Genomic DNA, 21,654 nt, shown 5'->3' on the forward strand with positions numbered 1-21,654 from the left:
TGTTTAGTGTTGGAAAGTTTCTAATTTTTAAGAATAATTTAATTGTTTAAATGCATTTTTATTGGTAAATTATAATATATATATATATATATGAATAATTATATATATATATATTATAAAAGAATGTGGCCCTATTTTTGCATTATATAATAGTTTGAAATTATAATGCAAAAATTAACTGTTCATACCAGTCTCTTGTCTTCAGGGTTTTGAACTTCCTTTCTCACTCTTTGGTTCAAAGTTAGGAATGTTCTGTCACATAATCTAGTACGGAAGTGCCACAACTAGAGATTACTCCACCCATAAATCAGACTGGAAATATTACAAGAAACTCAATCTTGTAACAGTGTGGAAAGAGAAAACAATTTCCTCTTTGGAAGAGAGAATAATTTTTGTTCATTTTCTAAACGCTGAATCTGGAGAACTAAAATAATTGGAGATCATCATCACCTCCCTACCATGGCTAAGCACCCTCCATTTTTAAGACTCAATCTTTTAATGGTCATGGTAGGAATGCCACGTAATTTTGATCCAGGTCAAACGACATGAACAGCGCCTGAGCTGGTACTCCTCTTTCCGAGCTTCCACACCATAACCATCATGAGGATTTTAAGCGAGGTCAAATTTCATGTGCACCTTGCTGTGTATACAGGCTCGTCGTTTCGGCTACCACGATCGAATTCACAACCCCCGGTCTCAAATAAATAGTTGGACAAAGTGATAAACAATAAATATCTGCCTATTTTCTTAAAAAAAAAAACTTTATTTCATATGTTGTGGATGAATCTAAAATTATGTGAATAACAATGATGATGTTAATATTAAATGCTACAATTATTATACAGTACTAAAATTAATAAGTTTCATAAGAAATATAAAACTTATGAAAATAAGCTAGAACATAACTTTTTAAACAAACCTATAATCAAGTATAGGTGCAGTGGGCATTGTATCTACATTTTATTGATGCAGAGAACCACAGAAAGAACATCACACATAAAATCACAGTCAAAGAAAACAGGCGAATTTAAAATTAAACACCATTACAGATGTTTATATTAACTAGATTAAGATATTTTTCATTAAGTAATGCCAGACTTATAATGACTAGAAACAGTTTCATACTTGTATTAATTAAACTTTACATTTTTTTAAAACAAGTATCAGAATTAAAAGTGAACAATTCTAATTTTGTCAATTTCACAACATAATTACAATAATTGTACTTTCTCTATCATTGTTTACAGACATTTAAAAAAAAAACTTGGAAGTTGTAACATTCATTAGAAATTTAAAAACATGAAATTTTTACAATCAATTAAAATATAATTAAACCAAATTTACAACACAAGTACAATAATTGTACTTTCTCACTTGGAAAAATTAAATTTGTGATAAAAAAACTAGATATTGGAACACAGAAAAATACTTTGAATACAAACATATAAGTACATTTAATTTTTCATGTTATAAATTTAAAAATATTTCAATAAAAGATTTAACTTTGAGTTCTGCCTTCTTTTTTTTTTTAAGTAAACATATTTTTTAATTTGATAAATAAATTTAATCTGTTGTTTTAAGCATACCATATCTTAATTTTACAGCAGCAATTTAAAGCTCACCAATGAAATTCCATAGAATGAAATGCACAAACACATAAAAGATAAATGAGTTAAATTTAAAATCAGATTAGTTTATACATTTATTTCAAATTGCAATCAGGAAAATTAGTATTTTTACACAGTTAAACAACTAGAAACAACCCTTAACAAACAACTAGAATAATAATTTTTTTTTTATCATATCACATAAAACTATTTTCAAAATAAATAAATAGGCATAAAGGGTAACTTCATCCGTAAAATGTTCATTCACACCCGGCAAGTCTTGAGATAGGGTGCCTATTTCTGAGAGCTTTTATATTTCCATCTTTATATTTTTGTAGGGAATGAAGGTTTTAAATACCAAGTATATTTTTCGCTTCGGTTTCTTCAGATTATTCATTTAATTCAGATAAGTATTTTATAAAAAATATCTAATTAGCTAAATTCCCTTTAAAAGTTATCCAAGATCTTTTCTCAAAACTCAGCTTTAAATAAAGAAATAGGTTAGCAATTTTTAAAAGGTCTCATTTATGTATGAACAATGAGAAATTAATTTAAAATTGTATTAATAAATATTGATTATATAAACTTTGATCATTACAGCTTATTTCGCAACCAAAAAATTTTAGATTAAAATATAAGAGGTATATTCATTCCTTTAAACTGCTAGAGAGAATTCAGTTAATTACTATTTCTTCAATTTTAGTAAATTAATCATTTGTTATTTCAATTTCAACTTGAAGCCAGAATAGAGTCAATTAGAGTTCTTAACTGATTCAAATTTGATGCAATGATGGATAAAAAAATAAAAAAAATGCTAGATAATACAGCAATTGAGTGCAATTGTACAAAACATGTTACAATCATGGTTCAGTAGTTATACTATCATAAGTCAAAAAGTTTATACTAGCCTGGGTATTAGAGATGGCTACTATCTTTTGTAACAGTTATTTTATATTCACAAAAATAACATGTTACTTTTAAAGATCTATTACAAATTGCTTCAAAAGTGTGATATAATCGATTGTACTGTGAAAAGCTTATTTTTTTCAGCATATTGCTTTATGTTTCAACTGTTCTTTATTGATGTTTGAACAGTTATAAGAAAAATAAACAAAATAAGAAAGCAAATCTCATTTTATTAATAGTTTATGTCATAAAGAAAGATTGACTCTCAGCTATTATGAAGCATAACGAGTACTGGTTAACTAATGAAAGCACCGTTAGATGATCACGTGGAATTGAATATGTTTCATTCAATATAAAACAAAAATGGTGGATCGGTTTCTCCCGTTAGTTAGAGAGGATAAAGTATTTGCGATAGCTGATACTTTTATAATGAGATGTTACAAGGCAAAAAGTCAGTTATTTTGTAACAGATACTTACAACATACACGATTTCACATTGTAATAGCTGTAACATGTTATTCAAAAACAACTGTTACATCTCCTTTCTATTGAGTATAAAGTTAGGCTACTAGTGATAGTTAAGTCTTTTCTATTAATAAGTTATCTAAAAATATTAGTGTATATTATTTTATTTTTCTATAAACTATTAAAAAATTATTGACTTCAAATTACCAGGTAGTGGTTAGTTAAGTTTGATTAAGGTTGAACAATGAGCTAAAGACAAATAAATATTGGCAATATTGTAAGAGTCATCCCTTTCTGATGATTTGGAAATCATGCTAGTATAAAAGGCACATTGTGACACAATTTTGAATCAAGATTATGAATATATCCCGGGTATTAACACTATGATTCAATTCATCAGTAGTTTATCATTTGAGCAAACATAAATAAATTTAAAACCACAATTAGGAAAATACATCGAACAAAACAATGATAACTTCCTCGATTCGTCAGCAGAATATAACCTATCAACGTTTGTCACAGATTATGAAATCAATGTGTTGGAATGCAATAGAATCAGTAATGGGATTCAAATAATTCAAAAACTCGATCGGGCATATTTTTTTTAAAGTAGCATAAAAATGGGAAAACAGGGCATTTAAAAATTACTAAAAAAATCTGTTTAAAATTATTCAGAATAAGAAGATTAAAAACCTAAAATTTACATTTAAAAAACTGCACAAAAATGCAAGAAAAGATTAAAAATTTTGTAAAATTTAGAGAAACAATGCAAAATAAATAAATTCTGGAAAAAAATAATTGCTGGAAAAAAAATATTAAATAACTCTTTTCTTCTTGAGATTGTAATCATTAATTTTGAGTCTGACTTCATAAAGTTCAAATCAAAAAAATGATTTATGTTGAATCAAATATTTTTGTGACCATACAATGAACTATTCGAACCATCACTAGAGACTCTAGTCATTATTGGGTGAAACAGGTTTTTTTAATATTTTTCAATGATGAAGAAATTGTCTAAATTACAAATCTTTTCAAATGATTTTGTTATTATACAAAGAAACATTAAACTACACTATTTAAAGATACAATGTTTAAAATAAATTTTTAAAACACAATATTACAATAAATAAATAGAATACGGTCTAGAATACTTGGTAAAAATAAAATACAGTGTAACGTCCCATATCCGGACGTCCCTTTTCCGGAAGGGTCAATTTCCCGGACACTTTTTAACAATCAAAATAAACAAACATTTCTTCATCTTCCCCACTCTCTTAAAAAAAAAAAGTATTTTGACAGGTTTTTTCCTTTCTTAGCTTCTAGTGATCTATGCATTAAACCCATAAATCAACAGAAAAGAGAACAGAAGATCTACCAAGACCGTACCGTTAGTAACGCTCCTCCTCTGGAATGCAGGAAAGGGGGGGGGAGATTTGTTTTCAAAAGAGCACAATTGAGTCCCCTCCCCCCTTCTTTCCTGTGCAGCTGGCTAGTAAAAGAGGCATTTCCTGGAACCTTTTTGATAAAGTGTTAGGGAAAGAAGTACTGTGAAAAAGGGTAAACACAGCAAACGTTAAAGTGGAGGGGGAATCCCCTTTAGTCACACAAGAAAAAATAAAGAGAACCCAATCAGCATGCCACGCCTTTATGCTTGATTGATAGCCAATGACAGGAGAGAAAATAAGAACTTGTCACTTCCCCCCCTTCAACTTGAATGACAAGTAAGAAGGAAATGAATTTTGCTTCTTCACCTACCCACCTTAATGAATGAATGACGGGAATTTCCCCTTCTTGCTTGAAACGTTCTAGTTCAAAATGGCGGAGAGAGCAATTAATATTTTCATAACTGTAAATTTTTTTAGTTTCCTATATTTATTTTTATAATAGCAATAATTATTTTTTTTTAAATATTTTGTTTTTGATTGATTAGATATCATTCTAATACTAAAACATTATTGCCCGAAAAATAATGTTATTTAATTTCTGCTTCTTAGATTCAGATCATTTTAATCTCTGTTTACCTTGGGGGTCTATTATACGGAAAAATCGATTATCCGGACTTCGGAAAGTCCCGCCGATTCCGTATACGCGACTTTCCACTGTACAATAAAAGAGAATTCAATAGAAAAAAAATCACAACTTAACATTTGTATATCAAATGTTGAAGCAAATAAAAGGGCAAAGGAAATTACTTTACAAAACATTAATATAAATTTTATTATTTCTATAACACAATATAAATTGTATTTCATTATGCAAAAATAAATGCAAAGTCACTAATTGAAATAAATTAATGATTGAATAATACTTTTAATTCAGGTTTGTCATTAAAGCATACATTTATCAGACTGCATGTACAGTTCAATAACTTTTCTCTTGTCTCTCAAATTACTAAATTTATATATATAAAAAAAAGAAGTTTTTATAAATAATTTACATTGAATGCCACTAGATTAAGGATAGATAATAATTATGCAAGTTATGTGATGCTGCACCTCATTTATGTACATGCAAGGGGTTGCCAAGGTAATATCTCTTTGATAATATCCCAGTACATATTTAATTAATACTCGATTGCTGATAATCAGTGATTGGTAATTTGTGCTAATGTTTGACTTCACTGACTGCATCTGATACCACTAAATTGCCTTATACCAAGATTATTCAAGGCAGTCTTTTGCAGTTTGGTCTAATGAGATTTTCCCCCCTATCATCCCCATATTCTCAGTACACTCTTAACCCTTGTTTTTAATAATTAAAAGTTGAAATGAACTGGGAAATAGGTGTAGTTAATGAAACAAAAAACACAATTTTTTACTAAATAAAAAAAAAACAAAACACATTGATGTATTTTTACATCATCATGAATAACCATTTGAGTTCGACAAATCTTCTGCATACAATAATATATAATTGTATGCAACAAAACACAAAAAAATTTTTTTAATATAAATAATCGTTTCCAAATACAATATCTTTTTATAAAAATAAACGTAACAACTACCCAAAAAGAAATTGTGTTCAGATAGTGCACCAATGAAAACTGTTGTGATCATAAAAAATAAGATAATTTTGGTAACATTAAAAGAAACACTATGCAAAGATTACTACATAAAGAGATACAAGGTTTTAAACATACCTTGCATAACATCATAATGGACTTTGTTAAAACTGTCAACTTTTAAATTACAAGCTGACAATCTCAGAAACTAAATGCATTAAGCACCTACTGTTCATTCACAATGGAAAGCATCTTAATCAGAACTTCAGCTCATACTAGGAGTTGAAAGGACTGATTAACAATTATCACAGTACTACAGTTCAAACAGTGCCCTCACGTGTACACAAATGAGACGCAGTACTAAACAATTTCCATAGCGTAGTCTTTCCTTAATTCAGTGCCACTTTACAGCATTAAGAAATGTTTACAATAACAATTTGATTCACGAATCACACATGTTTATTAACTCTACTCGGTCAAAATAAATACAGTAGGATAAAATATGAACAGAACTGATGAATACCAATGGGATACAAAAGATTAAGTAGAAATTATATAGGATTAAAAGAGGTAGTTAATTTATCGGCTATATTATTAGTAGATGTTCTTTCTCTCATAGTTTTAATTTATTCCAAATAATTATCACAATATTCATCAACTTTAGGATTATTTACTTTAAACTGCTCGCCTGAAAAAGAGTCATGAGCCACTCAGTAAAAATTTATTCAGAACAACTTAACACCTCTCAGGCATGAATTTTGTCTTCCGATCCACAGTTTTTTAATTTATTTTTTACTATTATTACAGTCAAACCCGTTATAGTGAGCTCACGAATATAGCCCGTGCCTTGCTATGCACGTATAATGTTATTTCTTGTGGATATAGTGAATAAAAAAAAGTGAGGAAGTTGGATATTATGAACTTTTTTCTGCATTCAACTGATTTTTTTTCTATATTTTGTTGAAATAATTTTAAAATTTCTACTTTAAAATAAATACACATATCAATTTTTAAAACCATCTATAGAAAGGAATGTAGCAATAAGCATTTTTTCTAGTTCTTTAATCTGACTTTCCCATCCCTAAACGTAAAACATTCTCCTTTGAAGATAAAATGGGTATAATCAGAAAAATTTAAAGTGGATGCAATATTTGCAGGGATTATAAATTATTCAAATCTACAGCTTGTAACGTATGAAAAAATAGGCAATTAACAATTTCTGCTCATGAAAAAAAATTTAGATGGCAGGAAAAAGTTGAGAAAAGCAGATCACAAGGATGTTGAAGAACATTACTGAAGTGGTTCAGCATTCAAAGGAGCCGCAATCTTTCCAGGATTTTGGACAAATGCTTTAAGTCAAAGCTGACGAATTTGCTAAGAGATTCGGTGAGACTACTTTTATGTGCTCGAATTTCTGGTTAGACATGTTAAAAAAGTGGACTAAAATAAATTCAGAAAAAATTATCGCAGAGTCGAGAGGTGTTAACATATCTGATGTCGAGAATTGGAAAATAAATGTTTGGAATGATATCTCTTGTCACTATGAAGAGAAATACAAATTCAAAGCATAATTTATAAAGTGGCACCTAGCCAAACATTAAAATTTAAAAAAGAAATGTGCTACACACCGTCCTGGTATGTGCCAATATGAATGGAACCAAAGAAGCGCAAACTTTCAGTAATCGACAAATCTCAAAAGCCAAGATGCTTCAAAAATGTTAAAAACACTCCAGTTTCATATAAAGCCAATTGTAAAGCATGGATGACATCTGATCTATTTGAAGAAAAGATTCGGAAGTGGGATATAGAGAATGGGGAGTGAGATATAGAGAAAAATGTAGCTGTTGATAGATAACTGCACAGCACGGATGTTGAAAACCTGGAATGTATAAAGATTGTTTTCCTGCCACTAAACACAACATCTATAGTACAGCCCAAGGTTTGAGGTGTAATTCAAAGCCATTACCGAATTGTACTCGAGTTGTCATTACCGAAAACAGCTGATTTTAAGGGTTTCGGAAGGCTTTGAAAAAGATGTTGATTGTAATGTTTCTTTTCCTGATGCCATACTAATGCAAAAAAAAAACCTTGGTGACTTATTACAGAAACAAACATTCATAATTGTTTTTGTCGCGCTAGTTTGTCAAAAAGTGTAACTGAAGAAGATGATGATTTGCCTTTAGCAAAATGGATTTAAAAACATGGCATAGGAACATTTTTGGAGTTTGACAAGCTTTTCGAAACGTGCGATAATGATGTAGTTACATCTGAAGATTTCGCAGACGAGAACATTGTTGAGGAAATAAGGTTAAAAAATGGCGAAGTTAAAGATTGGTCATCTGATACAGATGAAGAAATTTAAAAAATGGAAAGCAACCTCCCTACCATGATAGATGCCAAAGCAGCAATTAAAGTACTCAACAAGTTCTTGTGTACACAAAATATAGAGTTGAAAGTGATGGAAACATTTCAGTTCTTCTGCAGAAGTATGGACAAATTTTTCCTTGAATCGGCTTCTTATCAGCTACAGATTACTCTTAATCAGCTCAGATTACTATTAATGCAAGACAGAGAGTAATAAAAAATAAAAGTTAAAATTTTTTTTGTTACTACTGATTATTTTCCAGTCATTTTTGTATTTNTTTTTTTTTTTCTGTCAATTATTTGAATAATGTGTAATAAAAGGGAGGAGTTTGGAACCATCAGTTAAAGCAGAACGGATAGACTGAACTCCTGGTTAGAGTGAACCGGAATTTCGGTCCCTTGAAGATTCACTATAGCAGGGTTTGACCATTATTATTTTTCTTCCTTTTTCATAGTATTTCTAACTTTTGTTACATTTCTGAGAATCCTGAAAAAAAGAACTACATTGCTAAAATGTGTGAAAACTAATCAAGATCAACTCAAAATCTATTGGGGGACAAAGATTGAGATTAATTGTGGACAAATAATAATGTGGTTTATAAGGGAATCATTAAGGTTTTATGTTGTCTGAATTAAATTGTGGGCTCCTTAGTCATTTTTGCTGTATAAGTTCTTTGTATTTATATCAACAGCTTTAATTTTATAGAGTAAATTTAATACTATTTAATTGCAACATAGCCACTATTATTCTAAGGTAAGTTGAACATTTTTCAAATGCTACAACTTCAGATTTATTAATATGATATATCAATCCTTCTGCCTAAATTTAAAAATCCATTGATAAATTTCAACCCATGAAATAGCATTTAAACAAAAAATATTGTAATAGATTTAGTGCAACAAAATAACTTTCTTAATTGCTTATCCAACACATTCTTTGATTTCTTACTTTTTCATTTTACAAACATGAAAATAGAAGCTTACTTGTTGGAAGTTAAATTAAAAATAGAATCAAAAACATTTCAATGAATTAGGGAAGAAAAAAATTATATGGAAGCATAAAGATGTTGTTTTTAAAACACTTTTCTATTGCTTTCGATGGACATATATTTTGGAAGCCGATTACATTATCTTACTTGCTTCCCCTAAGCAGAATAAAGTGTCTTACAATCGGACCCCTAATAGTTTTAAAAATGCTATTTAAAATGTTCTTCTAAACTGTTCAAATATTTTTGTAAGCAGATTTTTTTTGAGCATTTATGCAACAAACTTTGAATGATTACTTCTTGAAATAGAATCTACTATTAACTATAACATAAATAAAACAGTATGATCTGGTGTACTAAAGCCTGATGAAGTAAGCAGAGCGTGGAATATACAATTTTTTTTTGTTGCTTAATACAACAAAGTGAATAATGTTATCAGAATTTTTATTTAAGAAAAGCACAGTTCTTTTTAAGAAATGTAGGTAGAAAAAATGACATTTTTTCAATAAGAAATACTTCAGAAATAATAAATGATGCTTATAAATGCATTATCCACAATTAGCAGTTAAATCATTTTTAACAGATGTGTACACTTATAACTGTATATTTTGAATTCAATAAATTTATTATTCAGATGTAAAATTATACGCTTAGCGCATTGCAAAGAAATTAGGTATTATACATCGAATTCATAATAATTTCAAGGTCAGCACTTTTATCTTCTCTGTAACCAAGATTAAGTAGTTTACAGTGCTAGTTATAAATTCTTTTTACATAAAACGCACCCATTAGGTTTAAAATAAATCAATTCAACAATAATTAAAAATAATTTATAAGAACACAGTTAAAAAAATTAATTTCTTAATTAAGAATTTTTTTTTTATAATTTAAGAAAATTTGCTTTCATATTTTTACACGTAAAATTGATAAAAACTTGATAAAATGAGTTAATAACAATAAAATAAATAAATATAGAAAACAATACACAACTAAAACAAAAAGCTCATAAAAAGCAACAAGCAGTGCAAAGCAGGGATGCCATCTTTCTTCAATATGAATTTCTATCATAAAGATTCATCTAAAGTGAAATAAAGATACTTAATCAGATTCTGCCAAAATATTCCTCTAGAACCATACCACTTTCACTGATTTGTTCACACGTAACTATTTAAAGTCTAAAAAACACTCAAAAAATTATCAAACAAACATAACAATTATTATATTAACATAATATCAAATTTAATACTATGACATTTTAATTCCCTTTAACATTAAAATAATACTGTCAAAAACTCATTTAGAGCTTTAAAATAAAAATAATAAAACCAAGATAAAAAAAAAAGTTTCACCATAAGGGAATAAACAAAGAATTAAATAAAAAAATTACGACCAAAAAAAAGGACAGCAGAAATGAATTAAAACAGAAACTATTTCTTTGCCGGTTGACTGAAAATAATGCTATTAATTCCTTCTTTTTTTCCTACTTCATTTCCCATCCAAACAAAGAGAGGATGGTAATTCTTCAGAAAACAGGAAGTCAATCTTCTCTTCATTAACACTCATATTACACAACCATTATCAATTTCAAGGACGATTTCGTTCAATACCCATGGCAGGATCAACCCTTTGCAAAGTTTGAGCTGGTATTCCTCTCTCTAACCAAAAAGAGAACATTCAGCCACGACATATGTCTCACGTGATTTTGCTGCATTCACACGCTAGCAGTATTGTTGGCTGCCAGGATCAAAACAGATTGGCAAGCAAAGGCTTTAATAACTATTCCACCAAACTCATGGGCAATGCAGGAAAGAATCGAAATTTCCTTCCAGTTATGATTGCCAATAAAATATAAACATTACTGAAATAGTAGATACTATGAGAATAATTGTGGCAGTTTGAGGCTTTATAGGGTTAAAATAATAAATAAAACCACCTCTTGGAGTACTAATCCAGGAGTTCCCTTGTCTTCTGGATTGGGTTCAAAACGGCAAGGCTACGGAATTGAACATTGTTAGCCATAAACTCGAATTCTGTTCAAAGAGAGTTATAAAATAAAATAAAATTCAAAATTCTAGAATAACATTTTCAAGAAATCCTTGGAGATAGTTGGCATCCCTGCATTTGTTAAGAAAAACAAAATATAAAATTTGGCACTATTCTTTCTTTCGTTTCATCCTCGTATTTATTGTGAGTGCTATAAAATAAACTAAGATGATGAAAATGTGTCCACAAAAGTATATAGACTTCCAGAAGTAGAAGCAGCTTCTTATATCCAGAAGCAAGAATGCCATCCCCATGTAGGAGAAGGATTGCATCTTTATCACCCACCAGATCCAGTAGAACAGTGCCTGCTGAGAGTGCGACCCGTGACGCCTCACTGCTTTTTCAACCTCCATTTCCACAAAGAGGAAGAGTGGAGCACTACACAAGCACAGGTAGTAACCAGGATGCACGCCATGCCAAAATGAACTCACCAACATGGTAACAAATATCCTAAAAAAAATTATGGTTATATAGCAATTTTAAAACATAAATTTTTATATTTTGATTTCACTTAATTTTATTTGTTATATAGATAATCCAAAAAAAATTGCATTTACATTGTGCAAATTAATAAATTCATATGAATATAAATTTAGAACTTAAATATTAAGACAAGTACTAAGTTTTATACTCATTTTAATGTGTTACGATGCGTACCATAATTGCTCAACAGTTATCAAGATGATAATGATTATGACACAATTATAGAACTAAGAATGAATTTTTTGTTTTGATGTAATAATATTGTAACTACAAATTAAATATATATTGCAACACATTAACATAAATTCCGTACTAAAATATTAAGTACGAAGTTTTGTATAGATTGTAATGTGTTTTGGTATGTGCACCATAAGTTGCTCAAAAGATATTGAAACAATAATGTATCTCCTTCCATGTTTTGTGAAGCATCTCTAGAATTCTGATTAAGTTGCAACCTTGATCTCGATTTATCGGGAGTCCATATCAATAATTGTTTCACTTATACACAATGTTCTAAATGTATTCATTAAAAAAAAAAAACATTTATAAGAGTTCAGTGGGGTAAGATCAAAACTTTATGGAGGCCAGCTCATCTAATCCATGAGTTAGGAAATACTTTGTGGTACTTTTCCATTTTAACGGAGCAAATTTTGCCAAGCATAGATTATTGGCAACAACACAAAATATACAAAAAAAAAAAATTATAATTTAATAAATGTTAGTTTACAAATTTGTTTACTTTGGTGGCATAAACATTTTAATATCGCTTAAAATTTTTTTCAAATGGGTATTCTGTTCTTTTGCTCCGTATAAATTCCGCAAAAAAAAACTTTCCAGATGATGACATGCCATTCCTTTGTGTTTCTTTTTCTGAAATTTAGCACTACCCCTTAATGTTTATATTTTTCACTTGTTCATTTCTGTTTCCAGATCAAAAAATTTATTGTGGTTTAATTTGAAATGCTCGAAATTTTCCTTTCATGATTATTATTACATTTCAGGCAAAATGCCTTTTGTTTGAAAGAATCTGACAGATTCATCCTCTGTCTTGGGCAAAGCCCAAATTTTCATTGATTTTTCATCCATTTTTAATGTAATCGAACAACTGATAAAAAATAGCCACGATTTGTTTTGAAACTGTGGTGGTAAACATGGAATATTCCATTTAGTGTATGCTGTATCATTTTTGGCAACTTTATACCCTGCGCCAGCGAAATGAAAAAGTACCTATTTAGTTTAAGTCTTCACACACTGACAGAGAAAAATGAAGAGCTTTACATTAAACTTCCAGCTATAACTAGTAAATAATCAATTTGTAGTAAAATTTAATTTTGCGGCAAATATTTATAAATGCTATTGGTCGTATTTTGTAGCATGGCCTACATTTCAAGGTGCACGCCTTTAGGCTAGAAAATTAATTGAAGGGGAGAAAATTGTAACTGCAATACTAGGATGGACAAGCAATATTGCTTTGTAATGTTCATTTACAATGTTTCAACATAAAAATTCTGTGATGAAAAATTAATTAACAAAATCCCTGCATTCTCTTTTTTTTGATGACCATGCATTATTTCCAATTGTAACAAAAAATAAACTAATTTTATACAAATTTAAACACTTACTTAGCAGGTTTGGATAAATTTATGCGTTTATAGACAAAGAATGCCAGCCAGTACTGAACAGTTCGATTCCATGATCTTATTCCTTCTCTAATAGTAGGCCAGAACTCACTGCCATATTCATATATGTTATTCACAGTGTCAAATGAGTACTCTACCACTGATAGATTTTTCTTCTCTCTAGAATTAAATTTAAAAAAAATATTATTCATTTTTCTAAAAATGTCACTTAAAATTCAAAAAGTTTCATAAAATTTCTAAACTTTACTTCTTTCTAAAATTAGGGACGTAACAAATATTTGGCCACAATTCGGTATTTGGTCCTTTTGCTGAATATTTAGTAGACAAAATATTCGGCAAAGTATTATTTGCAAAATTATTTTTAGCATTGAAGTTATTTGTTTTTCATACTTTAGTTTTTTTTAATCTTAAATATTTATAATTATCTTAACATCTAATTATCTTTACTATCTTAAGCATTTCCATTAAAGTTTTCTTCCCTTTACCCCATACGAATAATACAGCTAAAATTTGATTATTTTTCAATAATTATTTGATGACAAGAAAAATGTTGCTATTCGACCACAGAATATTCAGAATTCGGCTGATTTTCTTTGGCCCAATATTTGGTGTTTGGCCAAATCACTTTTCGTTACATTCCTATTTAAAAAATACATAACATGTAAAGAATTTTTTAAAAAAAGGCCTCATTTTTGAAATTTAAAATATAATTCTTAGAATAAAAATTATCCCTACATTTTTAGATTTTTATTTCCATTAATATTACATACAAGTAAACTTAAATTTTCTTCTTCTCAAATCCACCGATAAAATGTAGTAATTTAAGACAGAAATAATAACTAGTTCGAGAAATTTTACTCGCAAACTAACTATAGGGAAATTTCTAAAACTAGTTTTCTTTTGCCTAAAATACAAAATAAAATGAAAAAATATTAAAAAAAAAAACTTACTTTTAAATTATAATATTATAAATTATAATACATTTAAAATGTAAGAGTTAAAGTTTAATGACAGTTTAAAGAAACTTTATTCATTATGTGGAACTTTAAATAAAAGTAAATGTAATCATGTTATTGATACTAAGGGAAAATACCAGTTTCGGAAACATTTCTTAACCCTTTAAAAAAAAAAAAAAGTCAGATCCGCATTTGCGTTGAAATTTGCTTGTTAATGAAGACTAGTGGAGACTCCAAACAGATCTTTGAAACCACAAGCCATTCAAGATAGTTAAAAGAGTATGATTTCTTTGAAAGTAGATGGAGAATTCAATTAAGAAAAAAAAATCTAATATCTTGTTTACTTATTTCAGGGGTACATTACATCACTGGAAAGATTGGTTATTAACTTATTTCTCCTTATATCATATCATTTTATAATTAACATATAAGGCACTAACAAACTAAACTTAACAGTCAAAAACAAAATGAAACTTAACAGTCATGAATAACAATTAGTGCTTCCCAATAATTATGAAAAAAAAAATATTTACTAAAAAACATTATTTCATTTGAAGACACAGATTTTGAATAACATAATTTCAGCATAACACTTATAACAGTCTTAACACTTTGTTGCAGAATTTTTATTAAGCATATTTTTTCATTATTTTGCATTAGTTTAGTTCAAAATAAGTCACAATATTACATTTAGCATTTTAATAACTTATGGTTATGAAATATAGCATGAAACACTGATTTTTGTTGTTGCTTTAAATACTTCCTAACTTGGCTATACTTCCAAACAGTAATTTAGATCTAAGAGAAACAGTCATTCATCGTTGAAATTTCTTTAATTTACCAAATCTATTATTTATGCATGTTTGAATTTTAATGGAAAAAACTCCTTTTGTGTTATATATTTTATAGTACAAACGTAATTCCGATAATCATACAGAATTTTCTTGATTAACTATTAGACTATTTTTTATAATTNTGGAAAAAACTCCTTTTGTGTTATATATTTTATAGTACAAACGTAATTCCGATAATCATACAGAATTTTCTTGATTAACTATAAGATTATTTTTTATAATTGAAAATACCAAAATATAGTTTTGCATGTAATTAGAGCATCACAAAAAAATATATATATATATATATATAAAAGGAACACTGGTGTCACCTCTGCATCAAAGGGTTAAGAACTGGCCCTTACTGAAACAAACTGAATGGAGACAATTTAATTTGTCTTAGAATATTTAGATTATAATACTAACATTTCTTCAAGAGCAGTAAAGTTGGTAGGACCAGCTCCAGGCTGTGGATTACTCGATTTTGGATAAGCACCTAATCCCATGGCAATGCACACACATTCTCCAAGGATAAAACCTGCATAGATTCTCATACGGAAGTTGAAGAATGAAGGTGTGATGTAGAACACTCTGTACCAGAAAGATTTTTCCAATATGTCAGGTGTAGTAACATACTGAAACAAAATGTATCACATTTATTTCAATTACTTAAAAAAAAAGTCATAGATTATTAAATTCAAACCGTGGATTGTTTTTAATACAGTATACTCTTGATATCTCAAAGTTGAAGGGATGATAAAAAAAAATTTGAGATACTTAAGACTTACTAATACTTAAAAAGTTTTTGAGAAAACACATTTAGAACCAAATATGTTTCAAAGAGTAATATATACATATAGAATGTGTATTCTAAGAAGTAGAATCATGTAACATCAAAATAAGTACAAATAAATATGTTTGTATAACAGTTGACAATAAGTTTGAATACAGCAATGATAATTTTATTTTTAAAAGCGACACAAAAATAATTATGCATTAAATAGACAAGAACTGCTTTACAATAAACTTATATTAATAGAGTTTTTAAAAAAGTTTTAAAAAAAACTCAACCAGGGTGGCCTGTCGACATATTTTTCAAGTTGCTCATCAATAAATTTTTCTATTGGAAAAATAGCTACCAAGTCAGCGCTTTACATGTTCTCGAAACATTTCATGAAACGTTTTAATATGTAGGCAGTATTTTTTCATCAGGACGCAATAATGTTGAGTGCTGGTACATGGTGATTTTTCCGAAAAAAAAAATCCATATTTTACTTCAAAAAGTATTTGAAATAACAAGGTTTTGAGACGAAACACTTCGACATAGGAATTCAAATTACATTAGGTTGATATATTTTTTTACAAGGTTTTTAAGATAGCCAAGCTCGAAATATTAAGAGCATACTTATTAGCAATAAAATTACCGTCAACAGCCTGGTAGCAGAAATCTCCCAGCATGACAGAGGCTGCTGATTATCAGAGCATTTGAAGATTATTTTTCATTTCAGATTTTTTTAAAAATTATCTCAGCAACTAAGGATCATTTTTCGTCACAGATTTTAAAAAAACAAGCAATAATCATAATAAAGAGGAGAAATAGAAAAATAATTTTTAATTCTTAAAACTAGCCCAATTACTGTTTGCTCCAGGTGCTTTATAAAAACTTATGCTTTTGACGCCTGCAAATATGAAATTCCTAAATCTCGGAAAGGCCCGATAATAAATATAGTTTTTCAGGGTGCTTAGCCAAATTATTCAACAAAAAATAAGCGTCTTTTAAGCACTTTTCAATCACTCAAAAAATATTTTCAAGCACTTTAAAATATATCATAATTGGGCATATTTGGAAAGTTTTTGACAATTGACGGTTTTATCTTCATGTCAAAAACAAAACAAAACATTTTGACAGTGTTTTGAATTATTCTTTTGAATTGGAATTGTTTTGAAATTTTGAACCATGTAAAACGAATGACGTTTTCATACGCTACGGATTGACAATACGCCAAAATAGATTTGCTGGCAGAGTTTAGTGCGTTGTGGAAAATGCCCAGCAAGCATAATGAAAAAGTCATCTTTTAACTAATCATAAATTTTATTAGCAAGTAAAAATCATAACTTAACTTAAGCATCATAAAGGAGAAACAATCCTCTCCATAACATGAATTCAATACATACAGTCTTGAAAATCAAAAGAAACAAAAACTCTCCAAATCCAATCTTGATTTGTCATATATATACAAAGTAACACTTGCATAATGAGGGTACTTACACACTCAAAATTAATACTATGCAAATTCTGTCTTTGAATTATTTTTAAATGTTCGAACTCCCTCCTTCAGAGGTTTTTCGAACTCGTGATCTCTGACTCTTACTCGAACCTTGTTCGTTGAAATCCATAGTCTGACAAGATTGGGGTTGAATTAATTGTGAAATCGTTGAATAGAACAATGTGAACTATGTCCTTTTGCATAATTCGAAGCGAAAATTAAGATGGTAAAGGGAAAATCTCATATTGAAAAGGAAAAATTAAGCACTTTTTAAAATCACCCAATGAAAAAAAGCACCTTTAAGCACTTTTTAAAATTTTTTTATCAGTTCAATGAATATAATCATTAAAGTTGAATAAAATTTTAACCAAGTCTACATGTAAAAAATATATTTCTTTCAACAACAAAAAATAAATAAAAACATATAATTAATGAAAACATATAAATAGTAAAAAAGTAAACTTACTTCAAGTGGATAAAGATATGTCCCTATGAGATAAAGTAAAACATACAATGGTACGATTTGAATCCTCTGTTTAACATATCTATTTGCTGCAACCTGAGTGCTATAAGGAAGGTACAACATATCCCAGTATGTTCTGAATTTATAGTAAGGCCCTGTAAAAACATAAAGCTCATCAATGATATGCATTTAAAAAAAAAAGGAATACTTAAATTTAATTTATAAAAATAATAAAAAACAGAGAAAAAATTCAAGTGTAGAATTGCAGATGCAACTGACATTAAAATAGACTTATTTATTTCTATTTAACTTTTCAAAAAAAAAAAAAAAACACAGTCTAACTTAAATCCATCATTTCAGTGTTTTTTGTTTTCCTGTAGACACTGTCACGCTTTGATCAAAACAGCCATTAATAATGCTGGTTTAAATTGTCTTAAAAACTAGCAGAAGCTATCTCTTTTTGAGAGGAACTGATGATGAAGAAGAAAATGAGGTTTCATTACAATGTTGATATATTTGATGGTTGCTTAAGAAACGATTAAATAAGCTGAAAAAAAATGCAAAATATCTATAAAGAAGATAAAACAGAAACACAACTAGGGGTAACAATTGCAGAAGACCTCAAAGCCTTTGCAATAATGAAGAATTTTCAATATTCATGTGAACTTTCAGAAAAATAAATGCTATCTGTTACAAATCTATTGTTTGCACTGAGAAAAAAAAGAGGGTGGGTTCGAACCAAAATTTTCAAAGATTTTAGACAAATGCATTTATGTTTTTATTGCAAAATAAATATATTGCAGCTAAAGCATAACTTTTTTAATTAAAGTTTTTTTTATCATCGGTAATTTATTTCAATTTTCAAGCTTATAACTTCATTCTTAATCTTGTATTACTGTTTGATATTTTATATTGACTTGCATTCGTTTATTTTTCCATATATCGCTCGTAATGAATGATTCCATGAGAAACGATCAGGGTTTCACTGTATAAATTGAAAAAAATAATTGCTTCTCAATTTCAGCACTTGGTCCAAATTTTATTTAAGACAGCAAAAAAAAAAGTGACAAAAAAAACGCATCTCATTTTAATATTTAGAATAAAAGTGTAAGTTCAAAACATTTCATAAATCAACTTAGGGTCACCTATCCAAACAAATTAATCAAACTTGAACTTTCACAATAAAAATAATGCATGTGGTTTTAATTTATTCTAATAAATAATACCAACCAAAAGCTATAAGTTAACAAGGGGTCGGAAAAACTGCATAATTTTTGTAGTTTACAACAACTACTTCATTACAAATATAGTTAACCATAACTACATCTTTTTTTAAATGTAGTGATTACAAACTACTTTCAAAATGTAGAAACTATCTCAACTGCTAAATAACTACTATGAAACCACGTAATTTACACCTATAATCAAAATGATTTTGTGTAAAAAAATTGGCTTATACAAAACATGAGGAATTAGTAAGAAATATTTATTCATGTTTCATGAACCAGTTTGTTAGTCTAAAACAATCTATATTTTTTTCAAATTCGCTCATTTAACCTTCAACTCTTTTTGTCTTTATTAACAGCGAATATTTAATTTAAGAAATGCAAGGAAATTATTAAAAAAATTACAATTTGTTTTCATTTTCTCTAAGAGATTATGAAAATTGAAAATATGTTTCCTTCCAGTGAAATAGTTAAGCAGTTTTAAGTAGATTTTGCACAAAGTGTACCAAATTGTGAATATAGAGTGACCTAAAAAACCTTGGACTATTATTGTTTAATATGTTTTTACAAAACAAAAGAAAATAATTTCATGCAATTATACATCAATATCTTTGCTTTGTCTATCTATGCATCAATATCTTATCCTTGCTTTGCAATAGAGCTTTGAAATTCAAGGATTCTATGCAAACAGTGCTCTTTGCAATATTCATTGATCATATTTTATATAAGCCAATATCTAAAAACAAATGCAAAATGCAAATGCAAAATTGTCAAATTTCTTGCAGTGTACTCTATAAAAAAAAGTCGATAAAATTATTAAAATTTCATTCTTTTTTTCTATTTAAAATCAAAATATTCACAAAATTCCAAACTAACCAAATGCTTTTCTAGTTTAAATTAGTTAATTTTTTTTAAAACTAGAAACCTGTACTGGTACAGGTTTCAACTAAAAAACTTTGTTTTCATTCTTCTTAATAAACACTTAAAAAATTAATATTTTTTATATTATAGATTTTTATATCACTTAACATGTTTCCCATACATTCCTTAGTTTTTTGCTAGCTTTGAGGGTCATTCAACAATTGCAAACTTTCAAAATTGCGATTAACTGGACAATTCAAATTTTGAATCAAAAATCAATTATATACCAGCAAAACAATAAAATTTAATGTTATCAGTATATAGTTGGAGCTTAAAAGAACCTTTTTATTAATTAAGTTAGGTTCTAAAAGGTTCAAAAGAAATTAAAAAAATTAGCAATGATGCAAGAATTATAATGATTGGTCTGCAAACATTGCTGTTAGCAATTGTATGAAGATGCGTGATTGATTGGCTTGGTAAAGAAAAAATAATTCAAGGATTTCATTGGATGGGAATACAGAATCTTTCAGAAAATGAGTGTGAAATAAAATTGATAGTTATAAAATTATGACCAAATAATTTTTAGGAACTTTATGAAATTAAAAATACTAAAACAATTTTAATCATTTTGTCAAAAGAAAGAGAAATGCTCACAAAGCATAGGATAGAACTTGAACAATAAATAGATTTGGTTCATAAACTAGAAGACAAAAAAGATTATCCCCTGCTTTCATAATCAGGAGCAAATACCCTAACCCCTGTTTCACCCCCCCCCTAACACATTCTTTGCCTAAATGAATAGTCTCTAAATAGTCACCATGGAAGAGTTTCACAAGGTGTTCTGATCTAGTTTAACAGGGTTATAATAGAGCAAGCTTCAATGACAAATTATTGCCAAGTTGGTGACAATTCAATCGTTTGACGATAAATTTTGGTCTACAAAAAAGTGGGTATAATGGATGGTGAAATAATAGTAAATTTGAGAAAATCAAGAAAAAATAATCCAGTTTCTCTTTAAAATTCTTTGATTTTTTCAGGTTTTAATTTAAATTTCCCTGACTCTTCCAGGCAGTGGCGTATCTAGGGTATGGCAAGTATGGCGAATGCCATGGGCGCATTATTTCAAAAAGGCGCAAAATCAATCAACATCAACGATTATTTTTTTAATTAAAAATTTCACCAATTTTTTTTTCTTCAAGTTATGGCAGAATTAAAAAAAGCATCCAACATTTAACCTTTCCACGAGGGCTCGAAAAGAAGACATCGAGGTCTTTCGAGGAACTCTTTTTATAACTGGAGGAGTGAAATATGAAAGGGAACCGCTAATAATAAAAACAAAGTAGGTGACGAGCGTTAAACAATTTTAACCTCCCACTGTTTTTCATTTTTTTAATAACTTCGTTTGTAAACTCATAGACCACCTCAGTTAGGGATAATAGGAGGGCCAAGGTTTCCAGCGCTTTTACATAACTCGAAAAGTGCGGGGAAAAAAATGGGGGAAATAAGAAAAAAAAACATTCCACACCCCCTCTTTTTATGCTTTTTGATAAGTA

At 28.6% G+C, this 21,654-nt stretch overlaps 1 protein-coding gene across 2 annotated transcripts in view; it reads right to left on the reverse strand.

The window, feature by feature from the left end:
- Positions 1 to 9,752: 9,752 nt before the first annotated feature.
- LOC107452899 (lysophospholipid acyltransferase 7) overlaps positions 9,753 to 21,654 on the reverse strand; it is a 20,028-nt gene continuing 8,126 nt past the window's right edge. For both annotated transcript variants that reach the window (XM_016069520.3, XM_043044693.2), the window contains exons 5-8: positions 18,018 to 18,169; positions 15,711 to 15,919; positions 13,478 to 13,654; positions 9,753 to 11,822 (exon numbers count right to left, since the gene is read on the reverse strand). In XM_016069520.3, the coding sequence (XP_015925006.1) occupies positions 11,483 to 11,822; positions 13,478 to 13,654; positions 15,711 to 15,919; positions 18,018 to 18,169 (878 nt within the window). In that variant the 3' untranslated portion in view covers positions 9,753 to 11,482. The remainder of the gene's footprint in view (positions 11,823 to 13,477; positions 13,655 to 15,710; positions 15,920 to 18,017; positions 18,170 to 21,654) is intronic.

The sequence above is a fragment of the Parasteatoda tepidariorum genome, chromosome 3 (genome assembly GCF_043381705.1).
Source record: "Parasteatoda tepidariorum isolate YZ-2023 chromosome 3, CAS_Ptep_4.0, whole genome shotgun sequence".
In the NCBI taxonomy this organism is placed as follows: Eukaryota; Metazoa; Arthropoda; class Arachnida; order Araneae; family Theridiidae; genus Parasteatoda; species Parasteatoda tepidariorum.